This window comes from Cottoperca gobio, chromosome 21, assembly GCF_900634415.1.
Source record: "Cottoperca gobio chromosome 21, fCotGob3.1, whole genome shotgun sequence".
In the NCBI taxonomy this organism is placed as follows: domain Eukaryota; kingdom Metazoa; phylum Chordata; class Actinopteri; order Perciformes; family Bovichtidae; genus Cottoperca; species Cottoperca gobio.
This window is the reverse complement of record NC_041375.1, coordinates 24,061,951-24,084,917: the sequence shown is the minus strand read 5'-3', so window position 1 is coordinate 24,084,917 and position 22,967 is coordinate 24,061,951. Positions and strand designations below refer to the sequence as shown.

General features: G+C 39.3%; 2 protein-coding genes across 2 annotated transcripts in view; both read right to left on the bottom strand.

Annotated features, from left to right (window-relative positions):
• Positions 1-3,052: 3,052 nt before the first annotated feature.
• LOC115026366 (interleukin-1 receptor type 2-like) lies at positions 3,053-9,992 on the bottom strand. Its single transcript, XM_029459178.1, has 10 exons — positions 9,926-9,992; positions 7,608-7,701; positions 7,034-7,292; positions 6,544-6,718; positions 5,616-5,793; positions 5,177-5,269; positions 5,024-5,083; positions 4,785-4,920; positions 4,293-4,438; positions 3,053-4,095 (listed from the first exon to the last, which is right to left on the bottom strand). Exons 2-10 carry the CDS (start codon positions 7,690-7,692, stop codon positions 3,950-3,952), a joined length of 1,278 nt encoding a protein of 425 aa, XP_029315038.1. The 5' UTR covers positions 7,693-7,701; positions 9,926-9,992; the 3' UTR covers positions 3,053-3,949.
• A 3,607-nt stretch (positions 9,993-13,599) lies between these two features.
• The window catches only part of LOC115026836 (mitogen-activated protein kinase kinase kinase kinase 4-like), an 86,603-nt gene continuing 77,235 nt past the window's right edge, over positions 13,600-22,967 (bottom strand). Inside the window, 8 exon segments of the mRNA XM_029459820.1 lie at positions 13,600-16,719; positions 17,762-17,901; positions 18,515-18,674; positions 18,849-18,998; positions 19,270-19,370; positions 20,563-20,697; positions 22,128-22,271; positions 22,455-22,625. Coding sequence (XP_029315680.1) covers positions 16,636-16,719; positions 17,762-17,901; positions 18,515-18,674; positions 18,849-18,998; positions 19,270-19,370; positions 20,563-20,697; positions 22,128-22,271; positions 22,455-22,625 — 1,085 coding nt within the window. The 3' untranslated portion in view covers positions 13,600-16,635.

Sequence of the window (22,967 nt, the reverse complement as noted above, 5' to 3'; positions counted from 1 at the left end):
AGAAGAGACCCGCGCTTCTTCAGCTCTGAGTAAATTTCCATCAACCACCATCTCTGAGGAACTGTCACTTTTTTTTTATAGGATGCGGCGTAGAAAACATGAACTACATCCACAACGTGGCAGTTAGAACTCTGTTCTCTGTTCTCGTTCAATAAAAGTGTTTCAACCATTGGAACTTCTCTGTGGTCAAAACATGACTTTAGGGTGGGTGTGGTTATACTAATATAACATATACTAATAACAAAAGACGTTGAAGTGTTTCCCCTTGGACATTTTTGTGCATAAATTATAATCTTAATTTTGCTCCACCAGATATTCAGGAGGAGAGTTTAGACACATATTTGTACACAGTTGTAGATGTCGAATTACGCTTATTAAAATGTTCAAACACTTAAATATACACTATTATTGAGCATGTAATACATATAATTAGTTTTGTTTGTTTAATAGTGAAATTACTGTCGCATATATTCACTTTACTATCATAAAACCAGCAAATCCTCACATTTCAGAAGCCACAACAAAAGATTTGTCTTCGCATTTTTGCTTAAAAACGAGGCTCAAGCAATTTATATGATTTAAATATTAATTTTCTGTCAATCGACTGATTGATTCAGCTCGAGTCAGAAATCCTGGTGCTCATTGCTTAGTTTCTTTTTAACTTAACCCCTGCGCCTATTTATTTTAATAAGCATATGTGCATGAACTTATAGAAGTTTGAAGTCAAAAGTTTAATTAATTAATAACTCTGCTTTGAAGATTTATACATTTCCAGTACAGATACAGAGGTTATGGTTTGGGTATTATGTCATGATTGTGATTTTTCTATATCCTGTTTTATTTTTGAAGTGTTCACTCCTCCTTGTGTCATGTCTATGTTGTACTTCTGGTCTCTGTGTTTTCCCTCTCTTTGTGATTGTTGATTAGTTTCCTCCTGTGTATTTGCCTTTCTAATATAAGAATGTTCTGCTTTTCTTTGGCTTACATTTTAGTAAATACAGTATTTTGGGGTTTGGACTGTTGCTCGGACGAAACAAGACATTTGATATTTATAATATGAGCCGTTACGCTACCTTTCTTCTGTAATTGAGTATATTACACGACTAAAAGTGAGAATTAACATCCCTGGTAGGAAAGCAGGATGAATGTCATGAAGTTAGGCTGCTCCTGGACAAATGAGTCGGAGCAGGTGAGGACCGGTGAGCACCGGTGAACCAGGAGCAGGTTAAACGGTTAACGTTACACGCCTCTATGTGAGTCAGCCTGACCGGGTGGTTGGAGGTGCTGTTAGCCGTGACCCTGCTCCCAAACATGAGTTAAAGAGGACGTATGTTCTAGTAAAAACCCAAAACACATGCTTTAATGTACAAAAAACACATTTTTGTATTCCCCCTCTCCAGTTTGTTGAGTTAAATCTCTAAAATAAATCATAGCAATGTGCCAAGAAAGTGCAGAAAATAAGACTCTCTAGCAAACATATAAAAAAGGACTTCTGCTAGATGGAAAATAAAATCTATTGTTTGTAAGGACTTTCGGTTCTTTTGAAAGCCAACGTGTGTCCTGATCTCTTGAGCAATAACTGGGAGGAGAGCAGTCTGGATCCTCATATGATTCACACCATGCACAGATCTATCACGGCTGTTTTTAAAGGATAGAAGTTCATTCACATAATACAGTTTCTCTCACACTGCTGAAGCCGTTCCTGCACTAATTAATCCCAACATGATGTGTGCAGCTTTCCCTCATGCTGAAGGTTTTTGTTATGGAGTCGTTGCAGGCTCGGCTCCATTTAAACATGTCACTGTGAGACCTCTAGTGGAAGAACAAGGAAGCAACTTGAGATCAAATCACCTGCAAATGAACTGATCAACTATGAAAGTGTTTTTTCTGTGTTTTTAAATGTATGTATAAGTTGAAAACCCTTCGTGAACACAAAACAGAATATAAGTATCTAATTATTACGTGCATATTTATACCCAACGTTATATCCATGTCAAATGAATGCTCACACTGGTTGCTTAAAATCCAGGAAAAAACATGTAAATCTGTGCAGGTTTTCACATTGATGGAGAGTTTATTCCCTCGAGTGGCTCTAAAAAAGAAAAAGCAGAAGTAGAGCCTTGTTTAGGGACGCTGCAATCTCCCGTCGAGGCTTAACGGAGCTCCTCAGTGTTGCAGCAGCAGCCTTATGAATGAATATTATGAACTATATGAGTAACAGTTGCTCAGATGTCTTTGTGTTGACATGTTCTCTGCGGGTGATTCTACTCTGTGCTCCTGTAGTTCCCCACACAGAGTTGGAAAACAGATGGATGGATGTGTTTCTATAAACCTCTGTGGTGCTTAGAAATATGTTTATTTAATGACGTTATTACTCTGTTTTGATGTTACTTCTCTGGAAATCACGACATAGAAAGTGGAGCTCAGGCCTCTGACCTCTTACGTTATCATGGCTCTTCAAGTTTGGTGATTTTAAATTTCAGAGATAAACTAAAGATTAAATTAACCTTTATGTTACATAAACCATTAAAAATAAAATCTCTATTTGTAAACTGCACTGCCAGAAAGCCCAAAACAGGGTTTTCACAGGACAGCAATATACTGTTATTAATATTGGTCGTATTTTTATAGTTGTTATAATTGTTATTATTATTGTTATTATTATTATTATTATTATTATTATTATTATTATTATTATTATTATTATTATTATTATTATTATTATTATTATGCTGTGCATCTCTCTGGGGGAATGTTGAGTCTCACAAAATACAAAATACAGATTGACTAACTTATTATTATTATTATTATTATTATTATTATTATTATTATTATTATTATATATTAAAATAACTGAATGATGTTATTTGATTTGAACAATTTGTATTTATTGTTTTATTATTTATTAAAGATTATTGTACATTTAAATAAGCAAGCTGCAAAAAAGAGGTTCTCCTTTTAGTAGTATTATTAAACACACACACACACACACACACACACACACACACACACACACGAGGGATCAACTTCAGAGAAACGACAAACATTCAAACACTGTTCTTCTCCACTTTAATTAATTTTAAGTTGTGGCACTTTATTAACATTTTAATTAAACATTTATTGTACTGTACTTCAGAGGGAAACATCTGTTTTACTCCAACACATACTGTCTTGTATGTTTGTCAGATTTTATATCCACCAGAACAGTTTGACCATCAACACCATTAAATACTTAATCACTCATTTCAAAGGAAATAACACAAGTGCTCACTTCAAACGTGTGTGTGTGTGTGTGTGTGTGTGTGTGTGTGTGTGTGTGTGTGTGTGTGTGTGTGTGTGTGTGTGTGTGTGTGTGTATGTGTGTGTGTGTGTGTGTGTGTGTGGCCACTTTATTTGGTACACCTGCAAAATCCAATTTAACAGTTTAGCCATAAAAACCTTTTTTTATGAAAATAATAAAAAGTCTTTCAGTTTTGATCAACACTGTCAGAGAGGTTTTCCTTTAGCTACATGTTCATTATTGAGGTTGCAGTGGTGTTGAACTGTGTTTGTAAAGGAGGTAGCAACACATAAACCTCTCTGGACACTGAATCTTTGACGGAGTGTGTGAGGTGCATGAGTTGTCTTCATGTGCAGATGAAGTCTTTGAGTTTGACCTGCTATCAGAGGTTCTGCTGTACTTCTGTGTGGCATCATTTAAGCAGAATATTTCTGCCACACCAACACGAGATAGATGTTAAAGAAAGTTTCTTTAATGGCTGCAACTATATATAAAAAAACAAATGGATGTTATAGCCATATTAACACATATTATAACATTCAAACATTTAAAAAAAAGTGCGACTGATTCAAAAACATTAAATCCCTGAAAAAGTGAACACGTGCATGAAAGACATTTGATGTAACAGCAAACATATTAAAGAAGGTCTTTGTTTGTGGAGGGAGTGCGCTAAAAGCTGCTGTTCTGCCGAGCCAGAAAGTAATCCATTTTATTTTTCCTCTTAGGTTTGAAGAGGACGTAAAGGAAGATGGAAACCACAGTCAGGAAGCAGGACACGGCCACCGCGGCCACCATCAGCCATGTGAACGTGGAGTCTGAGAGAGAGAGGCGCAGGTCAATGAATGTTCGGATATACAGTCGAAGCTTGTGGTTGTGCAAAGGATAAATCTTTGGCTATTGGTTTTATTAGTTATGAAAACATGTTTACTGAGATCTTGGTACATGGAGACTTTGTTAAAAACAGAGTCAGAGTTGGCAACACGTGTGAACACCGTATAAACACACAACTCACCCTCGAGTTGAAGGTGTGCGACCACTTCCTGTCTCCCTTCCGGGTTCTGAGTGACGCACTTCAGCTCCGTCTTCACGTCTTCTTCTGTCATGGCTACGACAACTAGCCTCAACTCAATCCGGCAGCCTTCAGACACCCTGGTTACCCTGGAAGCATTGAGACATCTGTTTCACGCGACTGAGGTGGGATACGTGGCAAAAGGTTACTAACTCTTATCAGATGTGTCTCATGGCTGAAACTAGCCAAGATGTTTATGTCATAACACTCCTGTGTTAGCAGCTTTCATTTCTAAGTGTTAGCTAGTACTAATAATAGTAAACTATATTTATACTGGGAAAAATAAACCAGTTTGCATCTTAAAATATCATTTTGCTTTTAAGTTTATGCCTTAGTTTATCTTTTTTTTTTTGCCACCTGAGGAAAACATAATATTTTCATTACTTCAGGTTTCAGTAATGAATTATCTACTAAAAAAAACAAATCCGAAAGTACCTCCTTCCCCCTTGCAGAGCCCGCCCATCAAGGTACGAGGACTCCACTGATTGGCCGTTGACCAGCCATGTGACCTCAGTGGACTCTGCCATCTGACATTCAGTGAGCACGTCGCAAGACAGCTCCAGTCCTGAACCTAAACAAAGGCATCAACATTAGACCTTTGAATCTTCTTTCTAGTCATTAAAGCGTTTTGCATATAAGCATGTATATCAGGAATAATGATTTTAATCACTCACCATGCGGACTTTCAAAAACGCTTCCGTTCTGTGGCGAGATGATCACAGGTGGTCGAAATACTGCAGCGAAGACAAAAAAGGAAAAGTATTAAATAAGTAGCATAAAGTTTAATGTCCAAACTGGTTCATTTGTGTTCTACAAAGTTAACTCACTGAGAACGGTGCTGCTGATTAGCCCGTGGTTAGAGGTCATGGAGAGGTCAGGCGTGGTGATGGTGGTGGGGGGGGGTGTTACTGGGTCTACACCTTCAAACAAACACACACATGTAAGCAGGCGTAACCCCATCCAAACAAGCGACTCATAAAATAACTGCAGCAATTATTTCACTCAATAACAATAATTGTCACCAGGTAACAGGTGTGTTTGTGGAGTTTTGTGTTTTTTGCATCTTGTGTGAGATTAAGTTGAGCCAGTAGAGGGCGGTAGAGGGCGGGGCACGCTGATAACTGATGGTGTTATTGAGAGGAAGTAAACTAATGAGCTCTCTAACTGATCACTGAATATGATTATTACTCGTGCAAAATAAACCCTGCAATAGAAATGTTTCTGATAACAACTCTGATTTAGTTCCTTAAATAAATGATCACCCACCTTTCACTCTCAGCACGATGGTTCTGCTGACTTTGTACTGCTGGTCATCGATGAGCACGCTGAGCCGACACATGTAGACTCCGGCATGGGATCGCCTCACAGCAGGAACTATTAGTCTCCCACGGTCCTGGTGGAAGGAGCGCGCTTCGCCCGGCTGAGGGGCAGAGGGGCTGGAGTCCTGTCAGGAAGCAACACACTACTGCGTCACTCACAGAGAAGGAGCACGGCACTCACAGAGAAGGAGCACGGCACTGACACGGGAAGGAGCACGGCACTGACACGGGAAGGGTGGAGGGTCGTATCTAGCCTCCCATGATCCAAATAGTTACAGAATAAGATGAGGTTAGACCTCTGACGTCAGCTAGTAACAATAACAACTTCTACCTAAGTAGGTGTCCGTATACCCCGTATAAATCACATGAAACATAAACAACTCCTCTCCCCTGAGATATGATACCCGGAGACATCACAATTTCTCACTATGGTGTATATATATATATATATATATATATATATATATGTGTGTATATATATATATGTATGTATATATATATATATTTGATCAAATATGTACATATACATATATATATACATATATATATATATATATATATATATATATATATATATTTTATAAAATGAGTGTAAATATCCCAACAAAAAAAATATGTAGGAAAAATTACATTTGATTTTAGAAAATCCTTGAAACAAGTTGATTTGTATTGGAAACCGGTTCAAACAAGTAAACCATTAAAGAGGAAAATGACTTTTTGAAACGAGGTTCTGACTCAAAACACTTTTTCAATACAGCCTTTTGTTGAAATCACCAAAAAGTTTAAATTGTGTAACAGTAAAGTGCAGAAAATGAGTTTTAAGATGCAAGTCTCAACAACTGAGTACTAATCATTGCACTGTGTTCTCCTCTCACCTTGTGCCACTCTATCAGTCCTTCTGTGTCGTTGAAGTCACTTAGAGACGGACATGACAGTCTCAGATTCTCGCCCACTAAGGCTGACATTGGGTACGTCAGTTCCTGCGTGTCAACAGAACTGGACTCGAACACGTGTAGCGTGATGCTCCCAGTTACACAGTAGGTTTCATTCCTGGAGACAAAAAAAGTTTTAATCTCTGATAGCAAGTTAAGAAATCTTTCTAACTAGAGAGTTTGAATCCTCATAATGGCAAACACTAAATCTGCTGGTTTTTAGAGATGCTGTTTTGCATCCCACTCTTTCAAGAAGAGCAGGGACGACACACGAGAGAGAGTTGGTGCATCTTCAGAAGAAGTCTGAACATCAAAAGGAGTTAAAGTTCCACATTTCCTCCAGTTATGAAAACTGGAAGACTCCCTATCTCCAGATGTAAGTTGAGTAGAGCAGTACAGATGAGGGATGAACATACTAAGGTTATGTTTTTACCTGTAAGTGCAAATATATTCCCCTGAGTCTGCAGCCTGAGCCGGGAGGAACCACAACTGTTTGACACGCTGCTGAACACGCCCCTCGCCCTGATTGGCCGCGCCCTCTGTCACATTGTCTTTGCTGATGATGTACTTTGCGTTGAGGGGGGCGATGTTGCGTACTTCGAGCACTCTATCGAACATTGGGAAGGAGAGGATTATGGCCTCACCCTCCAGTCTTACAATCTCCACCTCTGGAGACACCAGGAAGCAGCCGTCTGCAGGGGGGGGGGGACAGCATTTATTTATTGATTATCGGTACAAAAACAAACACAGATTGACAGAATAAACTCTTAACTTCTCTAATAGAATCAGAAAACAGAAACCGGTTCATTCTTTAAATACTGGATGTTGCCTGAAAGGGGTTTAAGGTCCTTCAACACCTCCTCCATTGATTCGTTCACCAGGACATCTCAGAGGGAATTATTGTACGGCCTCTTACAAGCTCAAAGAGAAGCCATGTTTAAATAGTTTAGAGTTTCTAGTTTGGCCAGTGTCTAATTCTTTATAATATACAATATGTGCAGGCTCACCTTTCATAGGCAGAGGAGAGAGACGGGGTCTTCCATACACATATTCGATGATGACCACAGCGAGCATTAATATCAAGCGCACCATGATGGCAGTCTGCAGGGACACAAAGCCAGAGAGTCATGCCTGGAACTGAGATGTTGTTTCCTGAAGCAGTTCAGACTTTTAATGCTTTCGTTTGTAGATGAATCTCGTTACATCACAAGAGTCGTCATCAGAACGCCGGCACTCCCGTTCCTCCCGCCCCGACTCTGCAGCCACATTTAACCAGGGGCTTTACCAACACATCACATGAACTGATGATGTCAGAGGTCAGCAAAGTTAGTAACTCACGGTAGTGAGAGACATACATTTGTTCAACTAATTATTCATAATTAACATACAGGCTTGTTTTTCCTGCTGTTTTTTATTTTTATTTTTATTTTTATTTTTATTTTTATTTTTATTTTTGTTTTTGTTTTTGTTTTTGTTTTTATTGTATTGTATTGTATTTAATTTAATCTTATTTTATTCTATTCTATTGTATTCTATTTAATTTAATCTTATTTTATTCAAAGGTATTTTATTTTATTCTATTGTATTTTATTTTATTTTATCTTATTTTATTATATTATATTATATTATATTATATTATATTATATTTTATTATATTATATTATATTCTATTTAATTTAATTTAATCTTATTCTATTGTATTTTATTTTATTATATTCCATTTTATTTTATTTTATCTTATTTTATTCTATTCTATTTTATTTTATTTGATTATATTATATTATATTTAATCTTATTTTATTTAATCTTATTTTATTCTATTTTATTTTATTTAATCTTATTTTATTGTATTGTATTGTATTGTATTGTATTTTATTTTATTTAATCTTATTGTATTGTATTGTATTTTATTTAATCTTATTTTATTCTATTCTATTCTATTCTATTCTATTCTATTTTATTATATTATATTATATTATATTATATTATATTTAATTTAATCTTATTTTATTCTATTTTATTTTATTTAATCTTATTTTATTGTATTGTATTGTATTTTATTTTAGGAGTGATGGAAGGTTTCACCTCTACACTTTCAGTATGAAGATCATTTAATGTGATGGATTATATACTCTATCAGGTATGAACATTAATCAATATATAAATGTCTGGGTGATCATTTAATATGATCATTTCAATGTTACTTTATGGAAATCAATAATCGCGATATCATGATAGACGTGCGTGTTTGTAGTCATATTTTACTTTATCTCTATAATTTTACTTGCACTAAAGTTTTTTTATTAAATGAGAAATCATCGATACTTTTCATTTGTCAATTATTATCAACATGTGGTTATTACATGTAGACTATTTATTTATTCTATATCGTGATATTGTACCATATTCTGCTGCTGTATTCTGTTTATAAACATAATGTAGTAAACACCATTTATTACACATAAGATATTATATATTGCATCTTAATGAAATATATTCTATACAAACTTCATTTCTTCTTCACATTATTCTGTTTTATTCTACTCTCTCAGTTTCGGCTGAGTTTTGTCAGACTCAGTTTTTGCCGCAGAGTTAAATCATAATTTCCATAGAAACCAGCTAATTTTCACTTCTGCTTCTGTTTCCTCCTCGTCTGTGAATACAAGGACACGATAATATTTTGGATTAGAGTGTCATCAAAAGGCAATCCCATTCATAAATTGCAGTACTTTGGCTACCTTTGCATTTACTGTGATTTCTTTTATTTTTATAATAATAAAAAAATAGATATATGTTCACAAACAATCTAAAAATATTTACTTATATATATATATATATATATATATATATATATATATATATATATATATATATATATATATATATATATATATATATATGTGGAATTACTGGCGCCATATACGTACTTAAATATAAAAAAAAACTGATTACTTTTGCATTTCTGGACAAATCTCAAGCTCATACTGTATATGCTCAAAGTATAAAATATAAGCAGTAGTGTATAACATAAAGTGGCAATACTACAATGTAAAAAGACTGCATTGAAGTTCTGTGTAAAAATATATATGTCTAATTTATGCATATATAAACTGTATACAGTAAAACACAAACATGAATACTGATTATCAGGACAATAAATACACACACTCTCAATACAAGTACATACAAATAATCTACACACACACACACACACACACAGAGAGTATGTGTGTGTGTGTGTGTGTGTGTGTGTGTGTGTGTGTGTGTGTGTGTGTGTGTGTGTGTGCATACACACTTCATGTGATTCAAACAGCAGTGTACTCACAGTGTGCAGGTGAGCGTGGCGGCAGAGTGTCAGGCAGATGTGATGAGCGTGTGTTCTGGAGCTGCGTGTGGTCGGCTCCCTCAGGGGGAACCTGCGCTCTCTTTTCAAGGTTCCCACCCACTCAGATGGAAACTTCTCAGGTTTCCCAATGTAACGCAGTGTACTGTACAGCTCACCACTCATATCTGCTGACTCCCCAACACACACACATACATTGCACAGTATATACTTACTCACACACACACACACACACACACACACACACACACACACACACATATTGTGAGAGAATTTCATTCTGAAAAAGTCTCATTTAAGTGTTGTGGCTGTTCCTCTGGCATCATCTGCCTCTTGCGTAATTGGTGGACATCTCTATTTGTTTTAGCATAACACACACACACACACACACACACACACACACACACACACACACACACACACACACACACACACACACACACACACACACACTAAATTCACGACATTCTAGCGGCGCTAAATGAACTTTTTGCTCCTGAAATCATCAACAGAGTCTAACCTGTCGTCAGTGTAACTTTCTACCAGACAAATACTTTGTTATTGTTTCATTAGTGAGCTTTAGAGGTGGGGAAGTTTTCTTTTTATCTTTGGATACGGAAAGGCTAGCTGTTTTTATGCTAAGCTAGGCTAATTGCCTCCTGGCTTCAGCGCCGTGCTTGGCAGACATGAGAGTGCTATTGATCTTCTCATGTGAGTGTTTATCTCAACTTTAAAGAGTTGTAGAGTTTGGTTCCCTGTTCTGTTGACTCCTCTCGGAGCCCATTATTATTATTTGACTTTTATTTGCAGTTATCATTTTTTTGGAGCTGTGGAGTCTGAGGGCTAATTATCTGTGTGACACGTTCTATAACCGGCCGAACTCTAATGAAATGTGCAACACTCCCTATTTTTTAAGGAGTACGTGAGTGTGTGCACGCTCAACAGGCCAGATGAGAGTAGATATTGCAGTGAGTCGATACTAAGTGGGGTGGGGGGGTGGGGGGGTGGAGCCGTGGAGAGGTAGATTTCTGGGTTTGTTTTGTGTAACAGGAGAAAAATATGGACGTGGTTGAAAATGTAAAATCCTGGACAATAACATTAATATAGACAAATATAACTCATAATAACATTTAGTCTAATTACTAATCACTTTTAAATATTTATGATCACTTACTCTTTTACTCTTACAGTACAAACCACATTACAGCTCGAAATGACAATAAAGTTTTTGATTGATTAGTCGAATGTTTGATTTGTAGTTTTTATATTTGGATTAGGAAATAGAGTCCCGACTTTGGAAACTGATGAAAAATATATTTTTTGGTTAGAAGTCTTTGAAAATAGTTTAAAAAACAAATGTTTTCGTCAGGGACGTAGGCTTTAAGACAAATGGAAGACAAATATTATGATAATAAAAGGGATAAACTGCAAGTTTTGTAGTTTGCTTGTTCTTTAAAATTACAGCAATTTAGCCGTTAATTAAAAGTTCATATTAAATCAAATCCACGAAAAAATGTCATAATTGTAAAAAAACAAAAAACAGCCAACTGTGAAGTCTCAATAAAACCACTTCATTGTATTTATGATATCATATTAAATGTCTGAACTTTATATCATCACAGCGGAAAGATCCCATTAAAGATTTCATCTGTGTACAAGGAAGTTGGCGTGAAACATCACATGTGCAGCACGCACACGAACTGTGTGCAAAGTAGACTGTGGCCAAACGAGCTGCCCACTTCTTGCACGCATTCTTAAGAAACACTTCCCTGTGTACAGGAATGTTTATAAAGAGCAATGCAGCGTTGTAATGGTGTGACTCACTGTTCTGTCATCGCCCTGCGTATCCCATTGTGCTTTCTTGTGGATTACTGACATATTGATCGTGACTGGACATTTTCCAGACATTAGACGCACTCATGCAGATGAGATGAGAACTCTTCAGTAGTGTCATGAAAGCGATCCCATGTTGTTGGGCGATGTTGCTGGAGTCGGAGCAGAACATTTGAACAGAACCAAACAAAGATCTTCTTTAAAGGACAGAGATTTGGTTAAATAACGACACTGTGATCCAATGTTTGTATCTGTACTACTGGAACATATTAAGCAATAAATACAGGTGAGACTCAGTGCTGCTCAGATTTCTATGCACGAGGAGCTTCATCCTTTCCACGCAGCACAACCTGCTTTGCAGCTTTGTGAGATGGAGACACAGGTGTGGAGTCGCAGGTATCAATTACATTATTCACCTGATCAGATTAAACCAACTCAGAGAGAAAACACAGATGAGTTTTCATATTAAACTTGAATTAAAGGATTTAATAAACTCCTTTAACATAATAACAGACGTGTAACAATGTAACTCGACCACCTCTGAAAATCAGCCTTTTAAATATATTTTCATTTGCAAGACCTGAAAAAAATGTGTACAATCTTAAATGAATGCCCTTAGTTAACATATTACATTAATAACAATTAATATACTATTTTGTAATGAACTATAAAACATTAGTTATTCATGTGTGGCAATAGAAAGAAAATACAAACTGTATATACAGATGTTTGGTTGTAGTTCAATATGAATCTATGTACTCGTGTTTATTATGACATAATAAAGTAGAAGAACATAAACTTTACATCTCAGCTGATTGTGATGACGTCGGAGTGTCTGGGGAGTTTTATCATCACCAGGAGGAAATGTTTGTTATTGTCTTCTTGGTAAACAGTGCTCTGCCAGTATATGAACACGTGCAGGTGAAGAGGTTACAGAACGTTCCGTTCATTATACTGACGGCAGATTGAGAAACTAAGGCATGTTGCATGTTTTGGGAAATCTCCAGATCATCACCTGGGATGTCCTGAAACTCTAACGCAGGACAAACACTTTGATATTATACTGTTAGTCCATCTGGACTCATTTATATTGAAAACTATCAATCAACTGGACAGAAGAACATGTTGAGCGTCTCTGCAGACAGAATGCAGCTGCAAGAATTCAGCTAAAAGCGTTTTAACATCTTAAAGTATTTTAAAGATTACATACAGTAAGGCTTAATGGGAAGACTTGAAGATACCCCACAGAGGTCTGAGCTCAAAGGGAGCCTCACAGAAAGTTTCGTCTCAAAGTGCGACAGATTTAACATTAAAGTGAAAACCTAAGCGGTGCCCATTGAAACCTGAAATTAACCGACGCACCCCGATAACTAGTGCATGGAAATCCTGTCGTCCAACTAACTGCTGAGAATAAATGTCCCCTTACATAACTGAAGACGTCCTCAGAGAGTGACACATTACTTCTCTTTTCAGCCGCTCAGACTGGAGCGACATCACACAGACGCCACAGGATGCGTCAGTGTGCAACACACAGATACTATTTTATTTGAGCCAACTGTGTCACTGTATCGTGAACAGTGTACATGTTGTATAACTTCATTATTGTTCAGCTGAGTGCAGATTCATGTGAAAACAAGCTACTTTAAAATGTTGTTTCTATGGAAACATGCAGAACATCTGTTGAAACATGCGACTGACGTGTTAGAAGAGTTTCAACATGTCTCCTTTCAACGTGTGTGTGTGTGTGTGTGTGTGTGTGTGTGTGTGTGTTTGGGGAACAAACAGCAGCAGACGTCTACTCAGAGATAGAGGACAAACTTTTCTTTTAAAATTACTTTTAAAGTTTATTCAAAGAAAAAAAGCCTTCAGGACTACATGACTTCCTGTCACTACATGACTTCCTGTCACACACAGAGAGGACATAAGTTAGAGTAGCATGGCAGAAACAGCAGAGGGAAAACACGTCGCCTCACATCCAAGCCTGCAGGGAACTTACTGCAACGTTTCCACGTCGAAGCAGCGCTATGTGAATACCTGAAATGAACAACACGTGTGTTCGTTATTGTTTTGTAAGTAGGTTATTTAGTGTGGTGGGGGGGATGAAGAAGAAAAAAGAAAATATCCAATAATAACCGGGCTCAAAAACAAAGAATTAAAGAAGACTTGTATGCATTAAACATAAATATTGTGATGCACATTAGTGTAACAAAACATTGCCTCTGTAAACATTTCTCCACCTATGGTGAGCGTAATAATATTAAACCACCGCAGTCGCATATTTACGTGTACATACTTACAGAAACAGAAACTATTGTTAAGCTTTCCGACTAGCTCTAAAACTTAAGAATACACAATGCTTCAAGTGATTTTTTTTTAGGTTTTTTTTTGAAGGATTTCCAAGTAGTGGTTTTCATAACAATAGGTTTACACGTTTTAAATGTTGCCTTCTCGGCACGTTGTCCAATGAACCGCTTTCTCTCTCATCTTTTTAGCCCATGAAGAATATCAATATAACCACGATTTATTTTTCTCCATGAAGTCAATACAGCCACTCATCAAGGCCTTGATGCAATAAGAGACACACACTGGGTACTACTGCACACACAGACCTCAGACGACACAGCATTGGGGGGTCCGATCGGCTTTTCTGTAAGAAGGGAGGTAAAAGTTACTGACGGTGACCTCGTCAAAAACACGGCGTGTTATTGTTACCGTCAGTGGAGCAACACACCCGAGGTAAACTCGCGTGACCCACGTGACGTCAGGTCACAAGTTGGACTCTCCTTTGCACATTTCTCCAGTGAGCAATGTTCAATCTTTCAGAGTCGCTGTGGAAACCGAGGAAAGTCCAGCGCATGAGATGTCCTGAAGGAGATGCATGCTGCAGTTCGCTGCCCAGTCTTTCACATATACAGACAACTTAAATAACAGCCGGAGCAGGAAGTGGGGGCCGAGTGAGGACAAGGTTCTGCTCCATTTGTGTTACTGTCACAGTAACACTAAAAGTCTGAGCGTTGATCAGGTTTACGTCCTCGTCTGACAGGCGCGAGCAGAACTCGCAGGATGCCAGAAAACACCCCCCCCACAGGAAGTATCTACATCTGACTTGGAGGCTCTGCTGCTGCAGCTTTCAATTGTCTTTACTGGAAATTGAACATCTAGGATTGATCACTTGTGACAAGATACAAAGCAAAAACATCATCTCATGCCTTGGACCACCACACAGTAATACGTCTTTCTACATTCTTGACACTTAGTGCATTGCATTCTTACAAATAATACAAAATGAAAGATGACGTGATTTGGAAATAATGAAATGGAAGAATCGCCTTCCAGAAAACAAACTTCTCTGCTGAAGCTGACCTGCTGACCAAGCGTTTATCTCTCTGCCACCTAACAAAAAAAACTATTTGTTGATGACACTGAACTCTCCGACCAGACGCGCACATCCTGAACTTGCTCCTGTACTTTATCATCTCTCTCTTTTCATTTTATATCCGACTATTCACAGCAGTTTGAGATTCTCGAGTTCGGAGACATTGGCTGACCTCCGAGCACGAGACGAGTAAAGGTGGTCATGTTTGACTGGTGGGGGAAAAACATGACACTATCTGGAAGATTTAATGAACTTTTTATTGTACATAGACACCTTTTCTTTTTGTATTTCATTAAATGTTTTGGACCACACCCACATCACTTTCTTCTTCTGCGGGTTCAGAGTGAAAGCTGAGTGGATGTGCGTAAATCTTAAAAAACAAGTTAAAAGACATGTTTTACTCCACATAGTTACACTTATCTTCAAGGAATAATAATAGTAATAATTCAAAAAATACTATTCTGAAATCCGTCTGCTTCAGCGTCTCTCTCTCTCTCTCTCTCTCTCTCTCTCTCTCTCTCTCTCTCTCTCTCTCTCTCTCTCTCTCTCTCTCTCTCTCTCTCTCTCTCTCTGTCGTCCCCCTTTTTTTTTTTAAAGCACCTGTCCAAACAACACAATACTTCAACGACACACACACACACACACACACCCGCCTGTCGAGTCCCATCCATCAGACTTACAGTAGAACCTCAAACATCAGGCGCCTCTCGCCTCTCGTCCCACTGGCTCCGGGATTTTTTACAATTCCCCCCCGGCTGACAGTCTCAACCTCTAACCAGCATGTCAGCAGTAAGTGGACCGAACAGAAGTACATGTACACACACTACTGTAGCATTAATACAACAGACCCCCCCCCCCACCGGCCTCATGAAGCGCTCGTATGAAAGGGCGGAGGGCGGGAACGCGGGCGGAGCGGGAACTCTCTTACAAGAGGCAGACCTGCAGAAGGTAGTAGCAGTAGTAGTAGCAGTACTAGTAGTTAGAAGACCTCAAGCTGACTGACGCGCCCAGGGGCACGGAAATTATGTTTAAAAAATAAAATAAAAACTATCCCATCGCAATCTGATGAGCACCAAGAAAACGGAGCGGGAAACTAAAAGCAGTTTTCCCCCTTTTCTTAAATTCACATTTAATTTATTTTCTACTTTCATTCATATATTTATTAATCATTGATTTCATCACTTCAGGTATTTCAGGGTGGGCGACGACTGCGTGACTTGACCGGTTGTGACGCTGTGTCGCAGGCGGCCCCGGAGCTCGGGCGCAGCACGGCTGCAGCTCCGGGGGAAAGGTGAAGTCATTGTTGTTGACACTTCAAAAGGGCTGGTTGACACTTCAAAAGGGCTGGTTGGTTGTGGATTTTGTTCTCTTTTTGGTTGTCCGAGGTTCTGACAAGACATCGACGGTGGGTTCTGAGATCCAGTGTTAGCGAGGGTGGAGGACAATGAGGAGAAGGAGGAGGAAGAGGGCGGGGCGTGGACCTCTACCAGCTGAGCAGGTTGCTTCGGCCCAGAGTCATGAAGTAGACCTGGCTGGAGCCTCCAGACCGAACGGAGGCGAAGAACACCTGAAGAGGAGAGACAGACGGTGCAGTTTGAATTTGAACACTGGAAACCTGAGTTAAAAAAACTCCAGACAGTTATTCGTCTCAATACTAAAGATATTCAGAGTTTTTATTAACACCAGTACTCATAATAAATCAAAGTTCTCATATGTTACTCTATAAATGAGTGAAACTAATATACGACACATTAACAGATCTGAAGCCTTATATTAATGACATCATTCACTCAATTAAACTAACATAGTTTGATGCAAGAGAAGAGAATACTATAAACCTGTGTGTGTTCTTTCCTCATATGAAGTTTGTATGAAACTGGATCTCGATCAGGCTGATTAAATTATTTAGATTTAAACGATATATAACTGATAATAAAACTCATGTGGCTCATGTCCTGCAAACTGAGCAGGGAGATATTTAATGTAGTGTTCCCGTTCTTGTTTAGATTATGGAAAGAGAAAAACATGGAGTTTGTTTCATGCTAAAAGGTTTGCACTTGCAATATCGGTCAGAATAATCCCAATACGGTATTTTCCATGGGTCAGTGCATCAACCAATCAGAATTGTAGAAAACGTTGGTGGATTACTGGTTGATTATTACATTTATTTACCCTAATACTGGATTAATGGACATCTTTAAAACATTCCCACACGCTTCAGTACTTTAAAGCTCTCATCGTTTCCCGTACAAGCACAGCAGAAGAACCGCAGAGAGAACATTTCATCTCATTCTTTTACTTCTCGTTGATCCAAACAGGCCGGCGGAGCGAAGGGAGAAGAGAAACTTCCACAGCTGACAGAGCTGAACCAGCCGAGCGAACAGAAAGTGACTTTCGAGGAGCTCGGGGAGTTTCACTGCTCCACTGTTACTTGTTTGTGTCTCTTTGCGGTTTGGAGGGTTAATAAGCTTCACAATAATAGAAATGCCCTTTAAAAGAGCAGCTGACACAGAATTATCTTAAAATAAATAATCTAGTTCACTTTGAATGGCGAGGGAATAGAAGGGCTCCACTAATAGATCAGATGTGTTTGTTGTCGGAGGTCTCACCTTGTCATTTCTTTCACAGAGGAACTTGAGTCTCTGGGCTCTCTTGTGCATAAAGACGCCGTCCAGGTGGCCCGTCTCCACCGAGCGGATCTCTATGGCCTTTTCCCCCCAACCCATGATCTGGTTGGAACGAATGTAGGCTGCAAAGAGGTGTTTAAGTTACCCGATGGACTGATGCTCCAAAGTGTGTGTGAGTGTGTGTGTGTGTGTGTGTGTGTGTGTGTGTGTGTGTGTGTGTGTGTGTGTGTGTGTGTGTGTGTGTGTGTGTGTGTGTCCTCTGAAGCTGCAGGGCAAATGATCCATGTAGGTGGCTTGTGCAGGTGAAATACAATATCTGTGTGTGTGTGTGTGTGTGTGTGTGTGTGTGTGTGTGTGTGTGTGTGTGTGTGTGTGTGTGTTGGCTAATGATTAATCAATGTTCAGCAATTCATCATGAAGAATGGTACTCATGAGGAATAACAACAACGTCAAACGTTACATAATACAAACAAATTATTAATAATGAAAATTATTAATTCATCGCTTTTCTGTTGCTTATCGAGGTCAGTGGTTCAAAACCTGAGGGGGGGGGGCATCAGGTCAGGAAAAACTAATTATTATTTATTCTTCCTTTTCTAACCTGGCCATGAAATGCTAGATCAGTGCACACGGACATGCAAGATGTGAACAGGACTGGCGATTGGGAACCGCTGATCTAGAATGTAAAATGTGTGTGTGTGTGTGTGTGTGTGTAACTGTCCCCCTATGACTCACCCACTGAGGTTGGCATCTCCCCCCACTGCAGCACCACGTCTTTGGTGATGCGTCCATAGGTGTTGACATAAACGCCCTCGTCCTCGTAGCACACCAGCAGCTCGATGCCGTCAGTGTTGGGAAGGATGATGATGGCGTGAGACTGGATGTGGGTCTGGATCTGCAGACACACACAACACCAACATGTCTGATGACTTTCTTTGAGAGCACTGAGAAGACATCTTCATTTATAATTAATAACGGAAAACGCCGGCTCCAGGCCCTGAGAGAAAAATTCAATAAGTGAAATATCGCTTTAAAGGGAAGCGTGTCAGATCACCGTGCGTGTTCTTACGTGTGTAGGCAGGTAGATGTCGTAGACGGCCCCAGAGTCGACGTCCACGGCATGGAAGCCTGAACTTGAGCCGTAGATGACCTTTAACCTCTGTCCTTCCTCCACAGTGAGGTCCACCAGCAGGGGCTTGTGCACCAGGTCACCGAAAGACTGAAGCACACAGAAGCTCGAGCATCAGATCAGAAAGATTTACCAGGGCAGAGGTTACAATATATAAACAACTGTCTGTGAACAACACAACTAAGAATGTAATCTTTGACCCGTTTAAACCTTCTGATAAAGCAGCGTAAGTGGAAATACACCACAGACACATTCATTCACTGAACCTACTTTATACATGTAATTCTGTTTGTCGTCAATAACAACAAAGTTCAGTATAAATCCACACACACGTCAGCTCACAGCCAGTCTTTTCACTCACCTTGAAGGCCATGAACTTGTGGTAGGGTTTGGGAGCCCAGGCGTAGACCTCCACTGAATTCTTCAGAGCCAGAACCAAGAACTTGATCCTCTCATATTTCACTGGGGAGCAGAAGACAAAACCAAACGTTAGAACAAAGAAAGAGCAGAAAAGGCAGGCAGGGTGGGAAACCAGCATCAGCTGCACTATGAGTTTCATTAACTTATCTCTCACTGAGATGCACACTGTAGCTGTTTGACAATATATATATAATTTTAGTATATATATATATATTTATATATTTTTAGATATATACTTTATATTAATAGATATATATATATAGATTATAGAGATAATTTTTTAGAGATAGATATATCTATTTAGATATAGGTATTTATATTATAATTTTAATTTATATAGGGATATTTAACAATATGTATTCTATATATAATTTATGAGATATATATATATAGAAGATCTATGGGATTGATTTATTTATATTTATATATTCTCTATGATATTATAGATATTTATTTATTATATATATAGAGGATTTTTATATTGTTTTCTTTCTTTTATATATATAATTAGATAGATATCTATATATATATATATATATATATATAATATATATTTATTTATTATCACCAATAAAGGCCCTTTTCAATTTTAAGAAGCGTAAAATGGATTTAAACTGATTCATTTTGATTTCATGACTCCATGCAGGATTCCTGCTGCAATATTCAGTGCACAGAAAAATGCAAGTCATTAAGAAAACAGTGCAGAACAATATGTTCGAGGATATGAATGTTTAATTTACTGTACTCTGTAAATATGAGAGGATTTAAAGGAGGAAGGTTTAACTAGTCGCATTGTTGAGACATTTTGTCCGACACTGGTTATATCTTTCTCTTTGGAAAGTCCTGTACTTTCCACAAGTGTTGTTCGAATCTGACAACAAATCGCAGAACACGCCTGAATAAAACTTCTCGGCAGGAAATGGATTTCAAGACCGGCAGCCCTGACCACTGCGGAGGGGTTTCCAACAGGAAGTGCAGATCTTTACATCCATCAGCAAGGACATTCTGAGTTTTAGACAGGTCAGTGTAGGGACATGTCCATCGGACATCCTCACCGCACTGTTACTTCATCAAGGGCTTTCCTTCAACCATCTGTCTATCACAGGGAAGGCCAAACATAACCGTTCTCATCTCAGGGCTTCATCCAATTCACCATTTGCAGTATTTGTGGCCATAAATGTGGAGAAATCCCAAATGTTGCTATTTAGAAACAGGCTGTGGGAACGTGACCTACCAACATTGTAGTGGACGCAGCCCTCCAGGTCTCCTACGGTGGTCCAACCCTGTTTCTTCTCCACCTCAGGGTCATTGTGCAGGATCTTGTTCCGCAGCCAGGACAGGTAGTACACACGGAGCTTGTTCTTCTTACCTGTTGTGGATCGAGAGACAAATCGGGTTCAAATCTATCTTGTTTGTTTTCAATTCTACAGCCTGTGTCTGCCGTCAACACTGACTCAGCGTTTGTGAATGTGATCCTCATGCATATCGTGAGTGTGTGCAGACCCTGGTGAAGACTGCAGGCCAACACGTGTCGGTCTCTCCATGACGTTGTTCTTGTGTAGCCACTTACACTATACTTCTGTAAACACAAGTCTAAGATATTAAACGTGTTATTGTCTGTAAGGACTGGGATTCTTCTCCATCCTGTATGTCTGCAGTGTTTCGCAACATCTTTTCACTACGTGTATTGTTTGTATGGATTAGTTGTAGGGTGTTGTGAGGATCTTCTGATTGCTAATTGGCTGATACGTTGGTAGATATACAAATAATAAAGAATATGCTGAGCTCCAGCAGTCCATCATATCATGCCAGAGTCATTATGAAACACTAGACATTAAACATTATGCACAATTAAGCTGATTAACGGGAAATTAGATCCGTCAAGTGAGTCAACTCAAATGTTCTGAATGATGTGTTTCGGACATTGCTTTGTAGAATCTCAAAATAATTGGTAACATTTGAAAAGTAATTGAGCACATGCCGCTCACATCAGCATCACGCATCACGCATCACGCAGTGGGGTGACCTCATGTTCCGTGACGCATACTTTTACATATCGGCACCGCAAACGAGTTACATGGAAGGAAATCTACGTGTGTTGCTCTGCGGCATTTCCTCAAGCTCAAGTGTGTGTCAGCGTTAAATATCGTGCACACACACCGAGCTGAGATTTACTCAACATCCGCTTAGCTCAAAAATATCTGTTGTGACACACTGACTGCACTGCCGCCGCGGTGGGGGGGGGGGGGGGATTGAGAAACAGGAGATAGTAAGTAAGATAGTAAGACGTGGATGCACTTTCAATTTGAGAAATCTTTGAACTGACCCGTGTGTGTGTGTGTGTGTGTGTGTGTGTGTGTGTGTGTGTGTGTGTGTGTGTGTGTAAATATTTATGCAACGACAGACGTAAATGTGCATAATGTGTCTGAGAATACGCAGGACGAAGCAGGTTCTTAGTGTATTTACAGGTGTGTGGGGTGGCATGTGCACATGCCAGGAAGAGAAGTAGACCAGACCAAACAAACACACACACACACACACACACACACACACACACACACACACACACACACACACACACACACACACACTCTGGCATTGCAGAGCACTATGAGCTGACACAGCAGGATAAACGGAAGTGAAACAGTTTTATTAGTCTCATAACTGATTTCAAAGCATCTGCACACATGATTCTGTTTGTGTGTGTTTAGGTTCTTCTCAATAATCAATTCTTTATCTTTCAGCTGCATGAAATATTCCAAAACCATCTTTAAAATGTGTGTGTGTGTGTGTGTGTACCTGATATAGTGACCAGGACGTTGAGTCCCTCCAGGACGTCCATCTGCTGGAAGCGCCGTCTGCTGATCAGAGGGTAAACCTTTCCCTGACCGCTGCGATCCAACAGCATCAGACCGCTCTCTGTTCCCACCAACAGGTTCACTCCTACACACACGCACGCACACGCACACGCACACGCACACACACACACACACAGTACCCTTAGGAGAAACCCAAAGAACAGTGTGCAGCTGGCAGTAGAGCATCCAGTCAGACAGATGTGTTTTGCAGCTTTAAGCGGGATTTGCTGCCACCAGGTGGTGAAGGAAATGTGAATCTAGATCTTACCCCAGAGTGCAGCACACAGGATCTCAGAGTTGAACCTCTTCTTGTATTTGCGGATCTCCGGCGTGTCGCTCTGCGGGCGAGTGTTGACCGGGTTTACGTTGACCACGGAGCCCTTCCGAGATGGGTCGGCCCTCAGCGCCTCTGCCAGCCGAGCGTCGTTAGGCCCGTAGCCTAAAAGGTCAAAAGGGAAGGGTTAGTGATTAAGTGCTGACTGAACAAAAGATGGCTGGTCAGCAGCGGCACCAGGTGATGGATCAGCCTGCAAAGATCTGGCCTTGATGACGGCTGAGGGATGATGGGAACACGAGGACCGTGTTGTTGAACTGGCAGCTAACGAGCTCCGAGCTGGCAGCCTGCTTTAGGTTTGAACTTCTCTCTGAAAGTTTTCACACACGCCGGATCCTCCAGAGAAACCCGCTTCTAACTTTGCTTCAATGGCCTCAGCTCCAGAGGTGAATGAATCAATGAACACTGCTGATTGGTCACAAGCAAGATTCATTTCAAACTATTTGT